Source organism: Protopterus annectens, chromosome 13.part0 (genome assembly GCF_019279795.1).
Source record: "Protopterus annectens isolate FY-2018-M chromosome 13.part0, PAN1.0, whole genome shotgun sequence".
NCBI classification, from domain to species: domain Eukaryota; kingdom Metazoa; phylum Chordata; order Ceratodontiformes; family Protopteridae; genus Protopterus; species Protopterus annectens.
In genome coordinates, this window is record NC_056747.1 from 290,543,654 (window position 1) to 290,562,526 (window position 18,873).

General features: G+C 40.1%; 1 protein-coding gene across 1 annotated transcript in view; it reads left to right on the top strand.

The window, feature by feature from the left end:
* Window positions 1–18,873, top strand: part of LOC122787253 (3-methyl-2-oxobutanoate dehydrogenase [lipoamide] kinase, mitochondrial-like) — a 422,261-nt gene that overhangs the window by 196,744 nt on the left and 206,644 nt on the right. The window contains exon 4 of the mRNA XM_044053859.1: window positions 18,418–18,465. Within this exon, the coding sequence (XP_043909794.1) occupies window positions 18,418–18,465 (48 nt within the window). The remainder of the gene's footprint in view (window positions 1–18,417; window positions 18,466–18,873) is intronic.

Below are 18,873 nucleotides of genomic sequence, written 5' to 3' on the forward strand. Positions count from 1 at the left end.
GCGCATGTGTGTGTGTACGTGTATGCATACACGCAGACACTTATAGTCTGGTGTCCTTCCTATCCAGTAGTTTTCTGCCTTACACCAATTGAGCGCCAGGGCGCTAGAAGTGATACTAGATGATAAATAAATGAATGAATGTCAGCACTGAAGCAAGCATTCAGTCTTTTTGGGGATGTGCCACTCACTGCATCAAAGATGAGAGTGATTCATACTTGGTCACTGACGTAGACTTCGAAAACTTTGCGCACTTGAATTTCATCTTCATAAAGGTCTTCTCTTGTAATTTGTATGTACTTTTATGCAGTACAGTGATTCTGTGGGTAGTATTACTGCCAGCATCTCCAGGCTTTGGAGTTGAATCCTGCCCACAGCCGATCCTGATGCAGAGTTTGCATGTTTTCCCCTTGTTTGCCTGCTTTTGGATCTGTGGACTTTGTGGTGGCATAAATCATAGCTCCCCCCAACAAAAAATAATAATTTTAAGGCAAATCCCTTAGCACAGATGTTATATTACATTAAAATGTGTGAAAGTGCACATTGTGGCTGCTTGACAACAAAAGGAACAAGCTTTTTACAGTAGTCAAGTAAATACTATTGCACCAGTGTTAGCAGGGAGGCATGCGCTTCACTGAGGGAACAATTCAAAATTCAGTGCTGTTAACTTCAGTGCAGAAAGTCCGCTGTCTGTAGCAGAACACTGTTAACCAGCTTAATAATCTTGCTAAGAGCATTCGATTTGGTTTGGATAGTGGGAGATGCTCATATTATACATGTCACAAATCATTCTTGAGTCTTGCTTTCTGCTTTGCCACTGGCCAGTAGCCGTCTCTTGCTTTTACCTATTCAGGTGTTTCTGATGTAAGCCTGTGGAAAAAAACAGTTGTCAAGATGGAGAACATCAAGACGACAAAAGTATGTCTAGCATTAGTGAGAAAGTTAGAAGATTATGATCAGGTTACCAGTCATAACTGGTTTATGTGTGTTCAAGATGTGCATGCCAAGAAATTCGCCCTAAGAGTGAAGCTCGAGAGATGAATCTTAGTATCCATGTCGAGAACACACAATTAAGGGTTACGAGTCTAGCTTTATCTGCTTCATGTACCACTAGTTGCAGAAAATAAAAACATTAAAAAGCGCCAAGTGTTTTGCTGGCTTTCAAAGCTGTAAAGCACTTAATGAGTGCTGTCAGAAAGGCAGTATAACACAATCCCTTATGTTTGCATTCACGTTGCCTTGCCCCTCAAATGTCCAGATTTTTGCCTTATATGTTTGGACTGTTCCTCATAAAATATTTGATTTCTGGACAAATCTCTGAGGATTGAAGTCACTAAATAACATTAATTTCAGCTTCAAACTTTGTATCTTTCAAAAAATGCAGAAGATCAATCATGTTATTCTAGCAACGTTTGAGAGGAAGTGAGGGACACAATGGTATGGGCATCGGGTAGAAACAAATCTGTTTTTTATTCTGCCGCTGTCTTTTGCTGATCAGTACTGGCAGATCTGACTACCTAGCAAGAGACTGACCTTAAGTTAAGCAGGGTGCTTAACATTTGTTAAGATCGCACTATTGTAGTGCTTAACTGATTTGTCTTTTTCTCTCTTTGTCAGAGCATAATCACTGCACGCCATACACTGCATCGTATTCATATTGAATCCAAACTCTGCAATAAGAGCTTCATAAGTGCTCAAATTCAAAACAACTGAGAACCATGTTTGTGTCTTTCGGCTTTTCCCGGTTAGGGGTCGCCACAGTGGAACTTCGGTCCGCTAATGATTGGCAGTTGATTTTTACGTACCGGCTTGCCAGGCCTGACGCACAACCTTCAACGAGGGTACGCCCATTCATGCATGTCTCCACGCAGAAGACGCTCTAGCTGAGAATCGAACCGGACAGCGTCTTACTGTGAGGCGACAACGCTACTGCAGCACCACCACCGCGGGTCAACTGAGAACCATATGAAAAATTTTAAAATAAACTAGTTGGAGGTAAATGATAAATGCTATGTTACAACAAATGAAAATAGATACAAAACTCTATAAGCAGATATTATAAAACTATGGTATTTGTATTTATGTGGTTTGTCTGAATGTGCATGCACAATACTAAGCATCTTGGGGGAAAAATGTATACAGACATGAAAAGCAACAGTGACATCTTGTGGGCAGTTCACCAGATCTTTTGGGGAATTAGCCATGGTGCCTAAGAGGTGTTGGAGCTGCGTTTGCTTGACTATTTATGTCTTCTCCTTGCATTTCAACAGCATGCATGTGTGTGGAGTCTGTATGTCCTCCCTGCATTTCCTCTGGGCGCAACGGTTTCCTCCCACATTCCAAAAACATGCATTTGGAGCATTTCACCCCGGGCTTGTGCTGAAAATGGGTTCTGTCCCAGTCGGACTTCTCTGGTGAACAAATGTTAAATAAATAATTCTAAAGGTTGACTCAGATGGATTAAAGCTGGGAGGAGTCCATCTGCTGAGGTGCTCAGAGATGAAAGGAAGGTCGAATGCTGCAAAGATATAGTTGTTAATGCTTGGTTATAACCCAGAAATTATAGCATGATCCCAGTCAGGCTACAAGGTAAGCCATTAAATATTACAGTGATACAAGTTTATGTAACCCATTACATATTACAGTGAAAAAAAAAATCTATCACCATCATTGTAGATGCTTTGAATGCTAAATTTGGTAGTCAAAGAACAGCTGGAATAGTTAAGTTTGGCTTTATGAAATGAAGTGGGACATCAGTCCAGTGTTTTTAAGTTGCATCAAACTCTTTTGGTGGCCTCATGAACTTCCACTGCCATCCACACAGTTTTCTAGGCAAGTAGGGAGCAGAAGTAGAGTTTCTTGTGTATCTCTCTCTCTCTCTCTGACACACACGGACATGGGCAGACAAACTGGGAGAGAGAACGCATGCAGGAATGGTTAAGGAGAGGTGAATTCACATAAAGAAATGAAAGGTTAATATTGGCAGCCCAAGATAGTGGGCTACGTACATGCTGGTTTACTAAGTCCATTGAACATGTGGGAGAAAGATATCTGTAGGTTTTGTAAAACTAAATTGGAAACAGAAACACACCTTGTTGCTGATTGCGACACACTAATGGCATAGGGACTGTATATTGAAAGGCATAATAATGTGGCGAGACTACTGTATACTGGAAGGCATAATAATGTGGCGAGACTGTTACACTGGAGATTGTGCAAAGATTATGGTATCGAAGTGGCTGAAAAATACTGGAAACATGAGCCACAAAGAATCATAGAAAATGATCAAGTTTTATATCACATGGGATCACCCAATAAACAGTTCAAAAGATAGATGCAAGAAAACCAGATATAGTGGTCCAAGAAAAGAAGACAAAAGTAGCATTGATCATTGAAATTGCCACACCTAGTGACTACAGTGTCTTGCGTACAGAGAGACACAAAGTCATAAAATGCCTTGATCTGCAGGCAGAAACAAGAGCCATGTGGAAGAAAGATACCCAGACAGTTCCAGTAGTAGTAGGAGAAACATGTATAATAAAAAAGAATTTACAATCGTATTTTGATACATTACCAATTCATGTAACAGTGTACAAATTGCAGAAGGAGTCATTACTGGGCACATTGCGGGTGCTGTGAAGAGCACTTTTGGCTAACATCAAAGAGTGAAACAATACTAATTTCATGAACTTTAATCGTACTTTGACTTAGGAATGGGGTCCATTCCCGTCATGGTATTAGAAAACTTAAAGGATTGGAGAAACTAAAATAGAGGAACAGAGATGCAAAAAACAAGGATAATTTAGAGCCTACAGTCTACCTATGTCATTAGGATGTGGGAGTAAACCAGAGCAGCTGGAGAGAGCCCATGTATATGCAAGGGGAAGTCATGCATACTGTTTAGATAAAGCACCCCAGCTGAGAACTGGACCAGGGAACCTCTTGTTGGGAGGCAGCAGTGGTACTCATTGTCTCATTGTACAAAGTGGGATTTAAAAAGTATTGTGCCAAAAAAATTACTGGTCTTCACAAACTCACTTTTAACTGCCTAAGAGATGGCTTTACACATGGATATCAGCAGATGGTCAGTACCAAAGTCAGATTGACTGTATCTTTTGCAATTATAGATGGAAAAGTTTTATACAGTCAGCAAAAACAAGACCTGAAACTAACTGTAACTTGGACGGTCTCTTTTATATTTTCAAAGTTTAGGATTAAAATAATGAAAAAAGAAAACAAGAAAAACCTCCAGGCCAACTACTGTAAGTTCAGCAGTACTCTATATGAATATGTAGTGGAGGTGAAGAACAGACCTGGTGGATGGAGTACTTGAATTATGGACAGATGGTTATGATGTTGTCCATGAGGTGGCAATAAAAATACATCAAACAGAAACAAGATTAAGGTAGTAAAATGGATGTTCTTCATGTTTCACTGTTGCAGTCATTACATTTGGGTAATCTGCTGGCAGGTTGCCCTCAGTCGCCGTGATTAACAAAGTCTTGGGTCCTGCGTCGGTTGCTGTCACTTCTTCCATGATGTCAGGTCGTCAGGGGTATAAAACATGTAGCCGATACCATTACATCACTCTTTCTTGCCGTGCGGTGCCCAAAGCAGAAGCAGTTCACAAGTGCCGGTCGGCCAACTCCTGAAATTTTCGAGTTTCAGAACTGAAGTCCTCAACTTAAAAGCTAAGTACCCCATTGAGGAAGCTTTTTCTTGCTCCTTACCGATGTCAGTAAAAGTTAATAATTGCATTACTTGTGGAAAGCAAATACCTCATAAAGATTTTCATTTCTACTGTATTCCTTGCCTAGGCCCTGACCACGACGTACCTTGCTGTCGGTTTTGTGCTTTATTTAATCAGCGCACTATCCATCGTGTGTACATTTTTGCCTCTAAATATTTCGCTTCTCAGTTTAATTATCCAGAAATGACGTTGGTTAGCCATCCAACTACCGGGATTCCGAAAAAACGCAAAGAAAGACAGGCCGTCGAGGTCCAAAACTGCCGACGACGCTTCTCCTAAGCCAGTCGCCCGTTCGCTGGTACTCAGTGAGGTGCTTTCGCAGCCCCTGATACCCACTACTTCTGATTCGCAGGCCTCTACTGAGACCCATTCGGAGTCCGGTATGCTGCAAGATGCTTCACCTATGGAACCCACAGATGTCTCTACCTTGGATGGGTCCAGAGCCGCTGTGCAGGCACCGGCTTCTGAGGGTATATTCAGGCCTACAGACTTGCATATTAAACTGACTCCACCTTCTATACTAAGCCCTAAATCTCGATCGATGTCTAAAAAAATGACACCCAGGCCACATGTTCAGGCCCTATGCCTAAAAAACAAATGATCAAAATGGCTGAAGATCTTATTACTCTAATCGGGGTAGTCAACCCCCCACCCTTCTAAGAGGCCTAGGGCTGAGCTTGACTATGAATCTTCAGATCAGGACTCTGTTTCTTTTGATTCTTCTAATGACCTGGATTTGTCCATACCTACTTATGAGGACTCTGATGCAGAGGATTCCATTCCCTCTGCTTCCCCCCTGAGGACTTTTCTTTTGGGGAAACTTTACATACCTTAAGGGAGCATTTCCACTGGGAAAGTCAGGAATTTTCTGATTCAAAAAAGAGGCTTAGGGATTTCCTTCTTCTACCTCAGCATAGGGCTTTGGCTGTACCTCCTGTACTAGACATTGTTGATGTGTTTTCGGATCTAGTATGGCCCCTGATTCCCTGCCTCCGGCTCCTAGTAAACCTGACAGATATTACAGGGTTCCTGAATCCCACAAGTTCCTTTTCAAAAATCCTGTTGCATATCCAGAAACCATATCTCAGGGGCCCAAGGGCATTAAGGCTTCTACTGCAAAAAGTCCTACCCCTTCTGATAGAGACTCCAGGGCGCTGGATAGATGGGGTAAAAAGGTTTATACTTCTGCAACCTTGGCAATCAGGGCTTTAAACTGCAAATTTCATATCAACAGCATATTATTGGACTGCTTAAACAGAAGATGACGTTGATTTCTGACTGTGTGGAAAATACAGATTTACAGGATTTATTGCATTCTGCTGAACAAGTTGGAAAACATACAATGCATGCAATGTGGTTTTTATTCTTTAGAGGCCTCTTGCAGGGCTGCTGTTACTGGGTCTGTGCTTAGAAGGCATGCTTGGCTTAAGGCGCAATCTCTTCCGGATCATGTTAAAGCGAAATTGTTGGATGCTCCTTTAAATCAGAACCGCCTGTTTGGCAATAAGGCTGAAGAAGTTCTAAAAAAGATGGAAGATAAAGCTAAATCTATGCAAACTGTAAAAGATTTCTTACAAGTGCAACCTACAAGATTTAGTAGGCACTGGCTTACTAAGAATTGGTCCTTTCCAGCTCCTTCCAGATCCTCTCAAGCCAAACCCAGACACACCAAAAGTACCAGGTTTCAGTCCCAGGGGACTCTCAGAACTAAGCAGTGGGGGGCCTCTACTTCCAAATCTGGAAATAAGACACCCCCCTATGATAAACAGTCTCAATGACTTTCCTTTAAAATTACCAAGCACTTACATTTTAGCCGCCCCTTTGGGGAAGAAAAATGACTTTTCATGCAAAAAACTAGGAACTCATAACCCAGAACAAATGGGTTTTAAATATAGTGTCCCAGGGATACAGATTTCATTTCCACATGTTGCCAACACCAAATGGGTGGCCAGACCTGCACCCAAATCAGTGGGCAGAGGCTCAAAAACAAGTACTTTCCCTCTTAAACATGGGGGCTATTCAAACAGTACCAGAAGAGGAAAAGGGACAAGGTTTCTATTCCAGGCTTTTCCTGTTACCCAGAAAAGACAAATCATGCGTCCAGTTCTGGACCGGTCTACTCTAAACACCTTTCTGGACATTCCAAAATTCAAGATTCTGACTCTTCACCAGTTACTTCTATGCTAGGCAAAGATGCCTGGTTGACAGCTCTAGATTTAAAAGAAGCATACCTGCACATCCCAATCAGGGAATCTTGCAGAAGATACCTACGCTTCAAAGCAGGCTACTTGCATTATCAGTTCTCTGCACTGCCCTTTGGCTTGTCTACTGCGCCCAGGGAATTTACAAAGTGCCTGGCTCCAGTAATTGCATTTTGCAGGCAAATAAATATTTAAATATATCCATACCTGGACGATTGTCTTAATTCGGGCAGAAAACCAGGCCACACTTCTAAATCATCTGGCGTTTGTAAAAAGTGTTCTAACTTCTTTGGGGGTACACCTTAAATGAAAAGAAATCACAGCTGGTACCCTCTCAACAGATTACATTCCTGGATGCAAGCTTGAATACAACTGCCCAGATGGCTTTCCTCATGCCAGAAAAGCAAATTCCTTTGGTAACTTACTTCAGACAAGTGGCCACAAAAACCCTGCTATATCTGCAAGACAAATACTGCAAGCTTTGGGGTTCATGGCCTCCTGCATTCTTTTAATTCCATATGCAAGACTGCATATGAGGAAACTTCAGTGGTACTTAAAAAGTCTATGGAGTCAACATTGTCACAGCCTGGAAACAATGATTCCTGTCATACCTTGCCTACGTCTGGAGTTCCTATGGTGGGCAGAAGCCTGCCACCAAAACAAGGGACTGCCATTCACACTACCCCTGCTGCCCAAACCCTAACTACAGACACATCAGACTACGCATGGTGGGCTCACCTGACAGGGAAGTGCATTCAGGGCAAATGGAACCCAAATCAAATGCACCTACATATCAATCAAAAAGAAATGTTAGCTGTACAGAATGCCCTGGCAGCCTTCAAGGATGTCATTATTCCATGGCAACTAATGGTACAGACAGACAACACCACAATTATGTGGTACATAAACATGCATGGGGGTACACATTCCTACCCCCTCTGCAGACTAGCCATGGCATTATGGAACACGGCCTTGAGCTACCAAGTGCACCTACAAGCTCAATTCCTGCCAGGAAAATGTAATACACTGGCAGACGGACTAAGTTGAAATCTCATGGACCCACATGAGTGGAAACTGGAACCACGGATTTTCAACATGTTGACAAGCAAATGGGGGAGCCCAGACATAGATCTATTTGCCTCCCTCCAGAACTACCAGTTGGACAAATTTTGCCCAAGGACTCCCCACAAAAAAGCCTGGAAAGTGGATGCTCTGTCCTTCAGCTGGAAACACCTATCAGTCTACGCCTTTCCCCCTCTGCCTCTACTCTCCAAAGTTCTGCTAAAAGTCAAACAGGACAAACCAAGAATGATTTTGATTGCTCCAGACTGGCCACACCAACACTGGTACCCACTCCTGCGCAGTGCGTTACAAATATCTCCCTGGCACCTGCCACAGACACCTTCCTTGCTGTCTCAGCAGGAGAACCAAATTCTGCACCCTCAGCTCCCAACATTGAACCTTGCAGCTTGGCTAATCACTTTAATTCACCCTTCCCTCAGCAAACCTGTGATGGATGTCCTCTTGTAGGCGAGAAGACCTTGTACTAGAAAATCTTATGCTGACAAATGGAAAAGATTCTGTGCCTGGAACCAATCTTTAGGGATAAGCACAGCAGCGCCCAATTTGCAATACTTAACAGAGATGCTTCACAAGGGCCTGTCTTTTTTCTCTATTAAAATCCATGCTTCAGCTATTTCAGCTCACTATAACACAGAACCCACCCCTCTTTTCTCATCAAGCAGTATCTCAGAGGGGAAAGAACTTGAGACCACCCAGGAGAGCTCCTACCCCTGCCTGGGACCTTAACTTTGTTATGGAGAAGCTCATTCTCCCTCCTTTCCAGCCAGCTGCTACTGCAGACTTAAAATGTCTTTCTTGGAAAACGGCCTTCCTTTTAGCAATCACTTCAGCTAGAAGGATATCTGAATTACAGGCTCTTAGGCAGTGGAGCCTTTCATCATCTTTCATGCGGACAGGGAATCTCTGAGGACCAATCCATCCTTCATGTCCAAGGTGTTTTCCAGTGTGGCTCTTAATCAGTCCATTCATTTGCCAACGTTCTATCCCAATCCACAGAACAAAGGGGAACGGATTCCGCATTCCTTGGATGTGCACAGACAAGTTAGATTCTACTTGGACAGAACTAAATTTCAAAGAAAATCTGAATAATTGCTAGTAGCATTTGCTGCAGGGGCAGAGGGGAAGGCTATTTCAAAACAAACAATTTCTAAATGGATAAGCCATTGCATTCATTTCTGCTATAAGCACCATGGAAAACCTATCCCCCAGGGGATCAGATCTCATTCCACCAGGGCTGCATCTACGTCTGCAGCCTTTCTCAGAGGTGTTCCTACCAGAGGTATTCTAGAAGCTGCTACCTGGAGTTCTATACATACTTTCACCAAGCATTATCATTTACCAATTTTCTCTAAATCCAGAGCTGGCTTTGCCACTGCTGTCTTGCAGGGCCTTCTAGCTGGTCCTAATACCGTATAAATTCCTCCTCCTGACCATAGCTTTGGGAATCTACCCAAATGTAATTGACTGCAACAATGAAACACGAAGAAAATAGTACAGTTGTGTACACTTACCATAAATGTAGATGTTAGAGTGTATTCACTGTTGCAGTCCGGGTTACCGTCCCTCCAGCCCCCTGTTTTTCTCTGTCTATACCTCTACTTTCTTTTACTATGCTTAAAAGCCTTTTTGGTGTATTTGCTTTTAGTTGGAGGCATATTTTTGTATTTTTAATTTAATTTGCTCCCCATTTAGGGGGCACCTGACATCTGGGGCAAGAAAGACTGCTGTAGTGGCATCTGCTGCATGTTTTATACCCCTGACAGCATGGAAGAAGGGACAGCAACTGACGCAGGACCCAAGACTTTGTTAATCAGGCCAACTGAGGGCTACTGCAAGCAGATAACCCAAATGTAATGACTGCAACAGTGAATACACTCGAACATCTACATTTATGGTAAGTGTACACAACTGTACTTTCTCTGTGGAGGCTTTAGAAATGGCTAAGGAAGTAATGAGAGTAAAAAAAAGCAATTAAGGCAGACTTTCAAGCAAAAATGGGCATGATAATGACAAAGATGGGATAGGCATGGCATAAAATATCATGAAGTGGTAAGAGAACTGTACTCATGAACTATATAAAAAGGACTGTAACATCGCTGATGCATACAGCGGTATCTTCTTTGATCTGGAGCCAAACGTCTTAAGAGTGAAGTTAAATCGTGGAACGTCTTGCTTAACCACAAAGCTGGAAGAAGTGATAGAATTCTAGTTAAATCGTTCGAAATCCTGTGGCTCATGCTGTTAACGGTGCTTGTAATTTGACAGCAATTGGATGTGAAAAGGGTCAGTTTGTATTTCAGTTCCCAAAAAAGACTATGGTAAAGAATGCTGAACTTATCCAACAAATGAATTGGTTTCACAGTGTAGTAAAGTAACACTCTAGGTCCTGCAAGTGTATGTGGAGCAAGAACTGTCAGACATACAGACTGGTTTAAGAAGGGACAGGAGCATTTCAGTTAAAACTGCCACCTTTTCTGGATAGTAGAGAAAGGGAAGGAATTGTAGAAAGATATTTCATTCTTTTTTGTTGACAACTGGAAAGCCTTTGTGTGGTCCATAACATGCTGTGGTAAGTTCTTAGAGAAGTGGTGATAGTGGGCCACCTTATTTGTCTCGCAAAGAATCTGCTTCTGAACCAAGAAACGGTGGTTGAAACTGAATATGGAAGCACTAAGTGGTTCAAGACTGGGAAAGGAGTGTAGTAGCATTTTATATCGTCACCATTTTATTTACTTTACGCATGGACTATGTCAAAGTAAAATTCTGTGTCAGGTAAATCTGACGCTGGAATAAAAACTTCTGAGAGAAAGAAATATCAACACCATCTGATATACAGATGGCTGAAATGAGGTGAAGATGAAAGTAGAAAACACAAAATCTGGTTTACTGCTCAGCATAAAAAAATAGTCATCTAGCCAAGTCATTTATTTGTAAGCTGATGGTGAAGTACAGGCTGTGATTTTATTTTCTTTGGCTCAAGGATATCTGTATATGGTGACTGCAGCCGTGACACTTGCTTCTTGGAAAGAAAGCTAATCTGGGTAATACATTAAACAGAGATCAACTTAGCAACAAAGGTCCATTTAGTCAAAACTGTGGTTGTCCCAGTAATAACATGTCTGTGATATTTGGATTTAAGTAAAGCTGTATACCGGAAAACTGATGCTTTTGAACTGTCATGTTATCGAAAACTTTTTTTGAGAACTCCGTGGACTGCAGAAAAATCAGATTAGCCAATACTCGAAGTAAAGCCAGCCACACTTTTCACTGGAAAGTGTGGTAATGAAGCTAAAACCCAAAATACTTTAGCCACATAATGCAAAGTTCAGACTCACTGGAGAAGACACTGATGCTGTGAAATGTCAGAGGCAAAAGAGGGAACAGCTGAGGCTGGGATGGATAGATGGCATTGCTGAAGTAATGAATGTGAATTTGCAAGAACTTGGAAGAAGCTGTTGTTGACAGACCTGATGTGCTAAAGTCATTGAAGTATAAAGACTCAGAACCAACTACACAGCAACGAGTCTTCATCAGAACTTTCATTTGTACTTGAGCTCTACAAATGAAGTTAAACTTTATTTTATCCTGCCTCCTCTCAGATTCCAGATGTACAAGTTTATTGCATTGCCTTTGTTTATGTATACTATTTTGCTGGTGCTGTGTGCTAAGGTTTTCAGTGTAATATCAGGTCATTCACATGCTGTTGGATCTGTTGTAAACCTTAAATTTGCTATATGGTTTTAAAAAATGTAGTAGTTTTGGTCGCATGTACTAATTCATGTGCATAACATTTTTTTTTTCATTTGATTGCATCTTGATGGGGAATAAAAGAAATTTTGTTTAGTAGAGCTGTTTGTGGTTTGTTGTAAGTGTTGTGTTAACTACTGTCCATGTGACCAATTATGTCATTATCATACCTCTCAACTGTACCAAATTCCTCAGTATTAATGGTTTTGAGGCCAAAATATTGGGGTGACACGAATTCACGGTCCTTTAATTTCCATTTTTTTCGTTTTTTTTTTCTCTTTCCAACAGCATCGTGTACAGGGGTGTCAGCTTCATGACACAGACTGCGTGATTCCCAGAGTCCCACGGTAACCACAGTAGCTGCTAACCAGTTCTATTTTATTTAGTTAGTTACTTATTTTCCCAACAAAACAGAGAATGGACTATGCATGTACAATTTCATTAATTTAATTTGGTCAGTTTATGTATGTGATCAACGGCTATGACATTTATTACTCTGTCAGGTCAGGCTTCCTTCTACCAGCTGTCACATCACCTACACATGGTAATATACATGCCGCTGTCATACATAATTTATAAGCTGTGATGTAAGTTGATATTTTTTTGTTTCAGAAATGCTGTTTCCTACAGAACTGCCCGAGTAGTCCATCCATTAAATGTGTGATGTTTGTGTGCAAATGTAGTACAGTTGATCTGTAGCTCTCCCTCTCTGCACCCCTCCCCCTTTTATTGAAAGCCCAGTGGCTCACAGCACTAGAATCAACCTGTTTAAATACCAGTCCAGAATTCTAACCTAAGCCACAAACCTTACCAGGATTACTTAAGGAATTCTCACTCCTTGAGAAGAACATTTGGGATAAAATCTGAAACAGTGACGGGAAGGAAGGAAGTGCAGGTTTTCACCTCGATAATGGGCGATCTTGTTAAAATGAGTGCAAGTATGTTTTGTAAGTGCATGCCACATGTATAGAACATGTATGGGCAGGTTGTAGAAATAGTAGGTCTGGTTAAAATGGGGCATTTATTAAAACCCAAAGCACGGAATGGGAATCATCTACCTTTTGCTTGGGAAAGGAGGAAGTACACACTGGATGTTTATTATTATTGTTAATTTTTTTATTGTATGGAATTATGTGCGTGGTACACTGGACTGTAATGAATTAAGTATGCCAGAAATAACTGACCTGACTGCAATGATTTAGTTTAAGTAAACAATTCCGTTACAGAATTATGCTCAATATTCATAAACCTTCCACGAAGACAGATGCTCACAATTTCATCCGTCTGTATTGGCTGAAATAGATTAAATGCAGCTGGTAGAATCAGGTGGCTAATGTTTACATATATAGCAATGATTTTTATGTTGTGTAAAAAATGATATCTAGGGACAGTGGAAAGGGTTTGTGTATGGCTAGGAATGGAGCTTGACTACTTGCTTTTGTGGATGTGGCTGACAGGCACGGTGCAGTCCGCTTGTACTGACCATTGGTGATTTGGTATCACGAGTCACCAGAATTTACATTCTGCGCCAGCAGTGTTGCACTTTAGATTTAGGTTGATGGTGACTAGAAGCTTTAATTTGGTCACTATGCAAAGCGCATGCAAGTTTTTAAAGTAAAGTATTGCAAACCACATAGGAAGTGGTGTAGCTGGGGGGTGGGGGGGTAATAGGGGGTGGTCTGCTTTTGGGACGGTCTACTTTTATAGTTTTAATTAAAAAAAAAAAAAAATGTAAGGGCATTCTTCTTTAAGAATGGTACCGTAACATCACGTCTGTACGTACGTTGTAGACATCTTGTTCTTCCTGTCGAGCCGCACAATTTTAAAATACATCTTTGGTTTCATCATTTTGCTGCCTGTTCCATGTAGGGAGAGTTTTCTTTTTGCTGCTCAGATTTGTTTTGCTGTTTCTTATTGCTGCCTGGTCGAATGTTGTTTATTTGCTGCTGGTTCTGTTCTTATTGCTGCCTGCCTGATTTAATTTGTGTGTGTGCGTGTAAAATAGCCCAGTTAGGTATACTTGGTGGTTAGTGTTACTCAGGCTCAAACCGTGTACATTTGCTACAAGAAACAAGAGCCTGAATTGTCTACCCATACCACCACTTGTGATTCAAGCTTTCGACTGTCCAGTTTTCACAGAATGTCTGGAATGTTTGGCTCATACGTTTGGTCTGTTACTCTTAAAATTTGTGGTTTTCTGGCAAATCAGTGAAAACCGTTTGTTTTCTTGTCTTTCAGGAAACGTTTGGTAACACAAAATACTTCATTCTAGCAACTTTCTAAGATTATACAAGCAATGTTAAAATGTGTCCCTGGTTTTGGGCCTTTGACCCCCCCCCCCCGATAAATTTTGGCTTTTTCCAGATTTCTTGTGCTGCAAAGTTGAGAGATTTGCTGAGAGCTTCAGAGGAAAAGAAGTTTAGTGCTGCTTATTCCAAGCCTGTTTGCATTGTTAGCACAACAGATAGTATACTTGCTTTTGATGCAGAAGGCTGTGAGTTCTACTCCCACAGTATGTAGATGGATTACTGATACTGTACTGTGTTTTACTTTAAAGGGAGTGAATACTGCAGTCCTGTGAATGTCCTCCTTTGGAGTAGATACCTAGTAATTATGAACCTGTTATCAGTTTGCAATATTACTAGCTTATTATTTTTAATGTAGCATAGGCAATTTATTCTTCAAAGTCAACAGGTACTTTATTTCTACATGAAACAATGAAATATAAAGTTGTTTGTTAACAGCAACCTCTTCATTTGTTACAGATCTCTTTAATGTGAAATTATTTAGATGACTTTTATTTCTGCAGAGTTTGTGCAGATTTACTGATATTGGTGGATTGTAATGACAGAAATTTGAGTAGACTTTTATGATGGAAATGTTCTGAATTGGGCAATTTTGTCATTATTGGTTCGTACATTTTGTTTCATTGTTTAATGGAAAAATGTTCAAACAATAAAGTTAAAACACACTATAACAAGTGTGCTGTATTATACAAGTAATATAATTTAATAAACTCAAGAAGGTGAATCAAAGAACACATGTATGTTTGCATGGTCCAAAATGTGTGTGCAAGGGGCATGATTTGAAAACCACCCAAAGGTAAATTTTATCCTCCACTGGTCAGATGCATTTTGTTTGAATGTGGGTTTCAATGTTGTTTCAATGAATGCGAGTTTCAAGGGCAGAGAAGTTTTAATGCTAAGTCTGTTTTCATTATGAGACTGTATTGCTTTGTTTAGCAGATGCCTTTCAGTGTTTGTGCTATAAAATTAAAAATAAAAGTTTTAAATGAAATCCAAATAATCATTGTAGAATTAAAGCATAAAGCAGTATGCACATTACATTGTTTATATTAAATGGGGGGAAATAGTCAAGTAATGGGACACTGGAATTCCTGCAGGGGGAGTGCTGTGTATAGGGGGGGGCCCATTTGACTTTGATTTTGTGAGGGGCGGCAAACTCGGACAGCCTCGGGTGGCCCAAACTCTAGCTATGCCACTGCACATAGGAGCACTTGTCTGGCATAGAGGACAAACTAGCCGAGTAAGAGTGTAACTTTGCACCTTATCTTGGCACTCTGTGACTCTGATGAAGTCATGGGTAGGTTTTTTAGATTAGCATACAACTTTATTTAGCCATTTCCATACTTGGTAAAATACTGAACTTTCTCGTAACGGAACGAAATGTAGAAAGAGGCATGCGGCATTTATTACACTGCTGACCATGATTTAAGTTAGAAATTATCCCATTAAGTTATGTATTGAGGACGTTTGTATGCTTGGGGACATGTACCTTTCAACATCTTAGATCAACAAATCTGGACAAATCCTCAAAAATAGGGACTGGAGGGACAATGTTTAAATATTACTCTCGCAAACTTAGAAAGTTGATAGAATAACAGGTTTTGCATTAGCATGCATTTTCTCAAGGGTACTATGAAGCCTGAAACTCAAATGTCTGTCAATATTTTCTAACATCATTCTTTAATGATTTGACACTAATTTGCCAGAAAACCACAATTTTGTGAAAAACAGACCACCAATATGAGGCAAAAATCTATACATTCTGTGAAAATCTGTACAGTTGAGAGATATGATATATCCACCAAGTAGCCCAGCCACATGTTACAAAGAGACTTCAAATCCCTGGAAACCCTGTATTTGTGTTGCATGCTTTAGTTGTTGGCTATGTATGTATGTGACAGTCTGATAGTTGTCTGGTGGGCTGCCTGAGCCCCACTCCCCAACCCATCTCACTCTCATCAGCTAGCGATCCTCTACACCAGTTCAGCTGTAGAGCCCCATCTCATAGCTTTGCATGCAGCTTGTGGAGGTGTCTGGCATCTAAGTACAAGATAAAGAATTCCATTGTTTAATGTATTATGAAAGCATTTTTTGTATATTTTTATTTGCCTCAAGTTTCTGTTTAAGCACTGATATTATGTTCCATTTTATGCTAATATAATTGTTAATGTGATGCAGACATACTTAGTAGTAGTACTGCATGTAAGGCAAGTGGTCTAAGGAGGAGTGCGGAGTATCCACTTTTGGTTGTAATGGGCATTTTTTAGTCTAAGTCAAACTTTCAACAACCACACTGTTGTAGAATATGTGCTACCTTTCTGTATTTAATCATTGTTATTCAAGCTAAGTTTTGCATTTGTGTGTGTGTATATATGAATGCTTGAGCCACATGCATGTGTGTGTCTGTGTGTAAGTGTGCTGTGTATATCTCTATCTGTTTGCTTTGTGATGCGATCAGTACAGTAGCATTAAATGAATGTGAAGTACACACTAAGGTGTTTAAATGTCTATTTATATTCATATGCTACCTGCTAAAATCATTGCATTTGATGTTAAATGCTATTAACAATTTTGCATTTAGCTGCTTGTCGTGTTACTTGTGTATCTACATCGCTGTACATTATTGTGCATTATTAGGGCAAGTTAACTTACTATTGTTCTGGTTATATTTTGTGTTTAATATTTTGTCTGTTCTTTAATTTGCATTTAAAAAATGGTATCCCACAATTCCACGGGAGGGGTGGAGTTGCATAATTATGCATGCACATTTTATGTTCATCAGCATGTAGATTTTTGGCCTGTTGTACCTACTTTTCATGGGCCTTTGTCCAGATTTTTGATGATTCCAGGTTCAGAGGTATGGTCATCATAGAGAGTCTGTGAGAATTGTATGGCTGTTTAGCTGTCATTGTAAAAAATGTGTTTAAAGCGCATTTCCTTTCTGTATAGAACAAGCATTTTTAACTAATGATTTGGTGTACTTTGTGAAGGAAGTGGAAGACATACCTCTGTCAGGATGTCCGCAGACAAAGAACCTTTGTTCAGTTAAGGACAAATAAGTTTCCAGTGACCGTCTCCTATTTCTTCGTACTTCAGTTGATGGCTGTTTTTTTCACGTTATGCCCTGTGATTGTTTGCATGCTGCTCCTGAAAGCAATGTTGGCTTTGCTCTTTTGTAATGTTTTCATGGCAGCACTGGTCTGTACTGTTTAGTTAACCTTTTTGTGTTCTGTGTAATATGTCAATGTTGTTGAAATGGATGAATGTAACAGGTTTGTTAGTCCTGATTTATAATTTATTCTTTAGTGCATTTATGTTCAGTTATTAACTTAGCTGCGTTAATTTTTGTTTACAAAGTTAGAGCACTGATCAGAAATGACCAACTGCAGGCTCAGCCTGTGTTGTATAGTACAACAAGAGCAGATACAATAAATGCTGAGAGACATAATTTTGTCTGTAAATACAGAGACAATAACATCATTGCAAAAAGAATGGGCATTGCATGACATCATTGTAAAAAGACATTGTATAGTGTCATTTGAGAAACAAAACAATTGGTGTTCTGTACTGTAAGATTTAGCAAATAATAGTATGTAACGGAGTTGAATTAAGGTAACAGTACTATATACATATTTAAAATGGCATCAGATAACATAAATTGGTGTACCAGCAGAAAATTGAAAAGCAATTTGGGAAACTGGAGGAAATGTACACCTTACAGTCCTTCCTAGAGAAGTTGGAACTCGTCAAGGAAGGCATGCTATAAAGACTGCACTTCAGGCGACTGAATTCCTAAGAACCAGATTATGAATTTACTGGTGTTCCAAGATGACATACTGCAGGGATCTTTCTTTTAGTTTACTGAAATCAAGCCATTCAAAGGAATGGCACAAGTGTCGTCTGAATTATCACGTGTTGACAAGGTTGTCATCATTCAGAAAGTCAGAGGAGAAAGAGTAACATGCTTTAATATCTGTGTAAATTCTAGCAAGGTAGATGGAAGAGGGATATGCAGATTTTAGGATTCTCAGACGTGCAGACTTGGGGGACCAGTCTGTGTCTAAGTGGTTGAACAGCAGATGGTACAGGAACAAAGACATCTGCATTTACTAGCTTGTTTTCTCATCATAATTTAATTTAATATGTCTTAGTTTTATTTACTTACAAATTGTATCCAGTACTATAATCCTGTTTCGTTAATTTTCTTTTATTGTCCTTTTTAGTACTTTTCTTGCCGTTATTGGCTAACAACTCAAATATGTGGACAGTGATGATTTTTTTAATGAATACAAACTTTTGTTTTCTTAAATTACTTTTTTTTTCCCCTCATCAGCATGAACTGTACATTCGGGCATTCCACATGCTAAGTGAATTTCCTTCGGTGAGTAGTAAATGCTGTGTCTGATGATCTTGTTTGTTGACCCTGCTTTAGTTTCTTTGTGGTAACTTTAATTTGTACAAAATGTACTAAACTGTTTATTTGCTCCTGTCATGGCTGATAAGGTTTCCCTGTAGAGTAACTGATTCTTGGGCTCCTGTACTACTGATGTTCGTGACTAGGATTACACAGCACGCACAAATGGACTAAGAAAATCTGTTCATTATTTGTACTAGGGATCTAAAATTCAAATGACATGAGCATGTGTACACTCACCTGAGAGCTGACAAAAAAATAAAAAAACATAATCTCCAAACAAACCCATGCATAACTTAAAAACTCTGTGCGAGTGGTTGTTTTAGTGTGTGTGTTAACTGCAACCTAGCTGAGTATTAACAAGTTACACTAAAC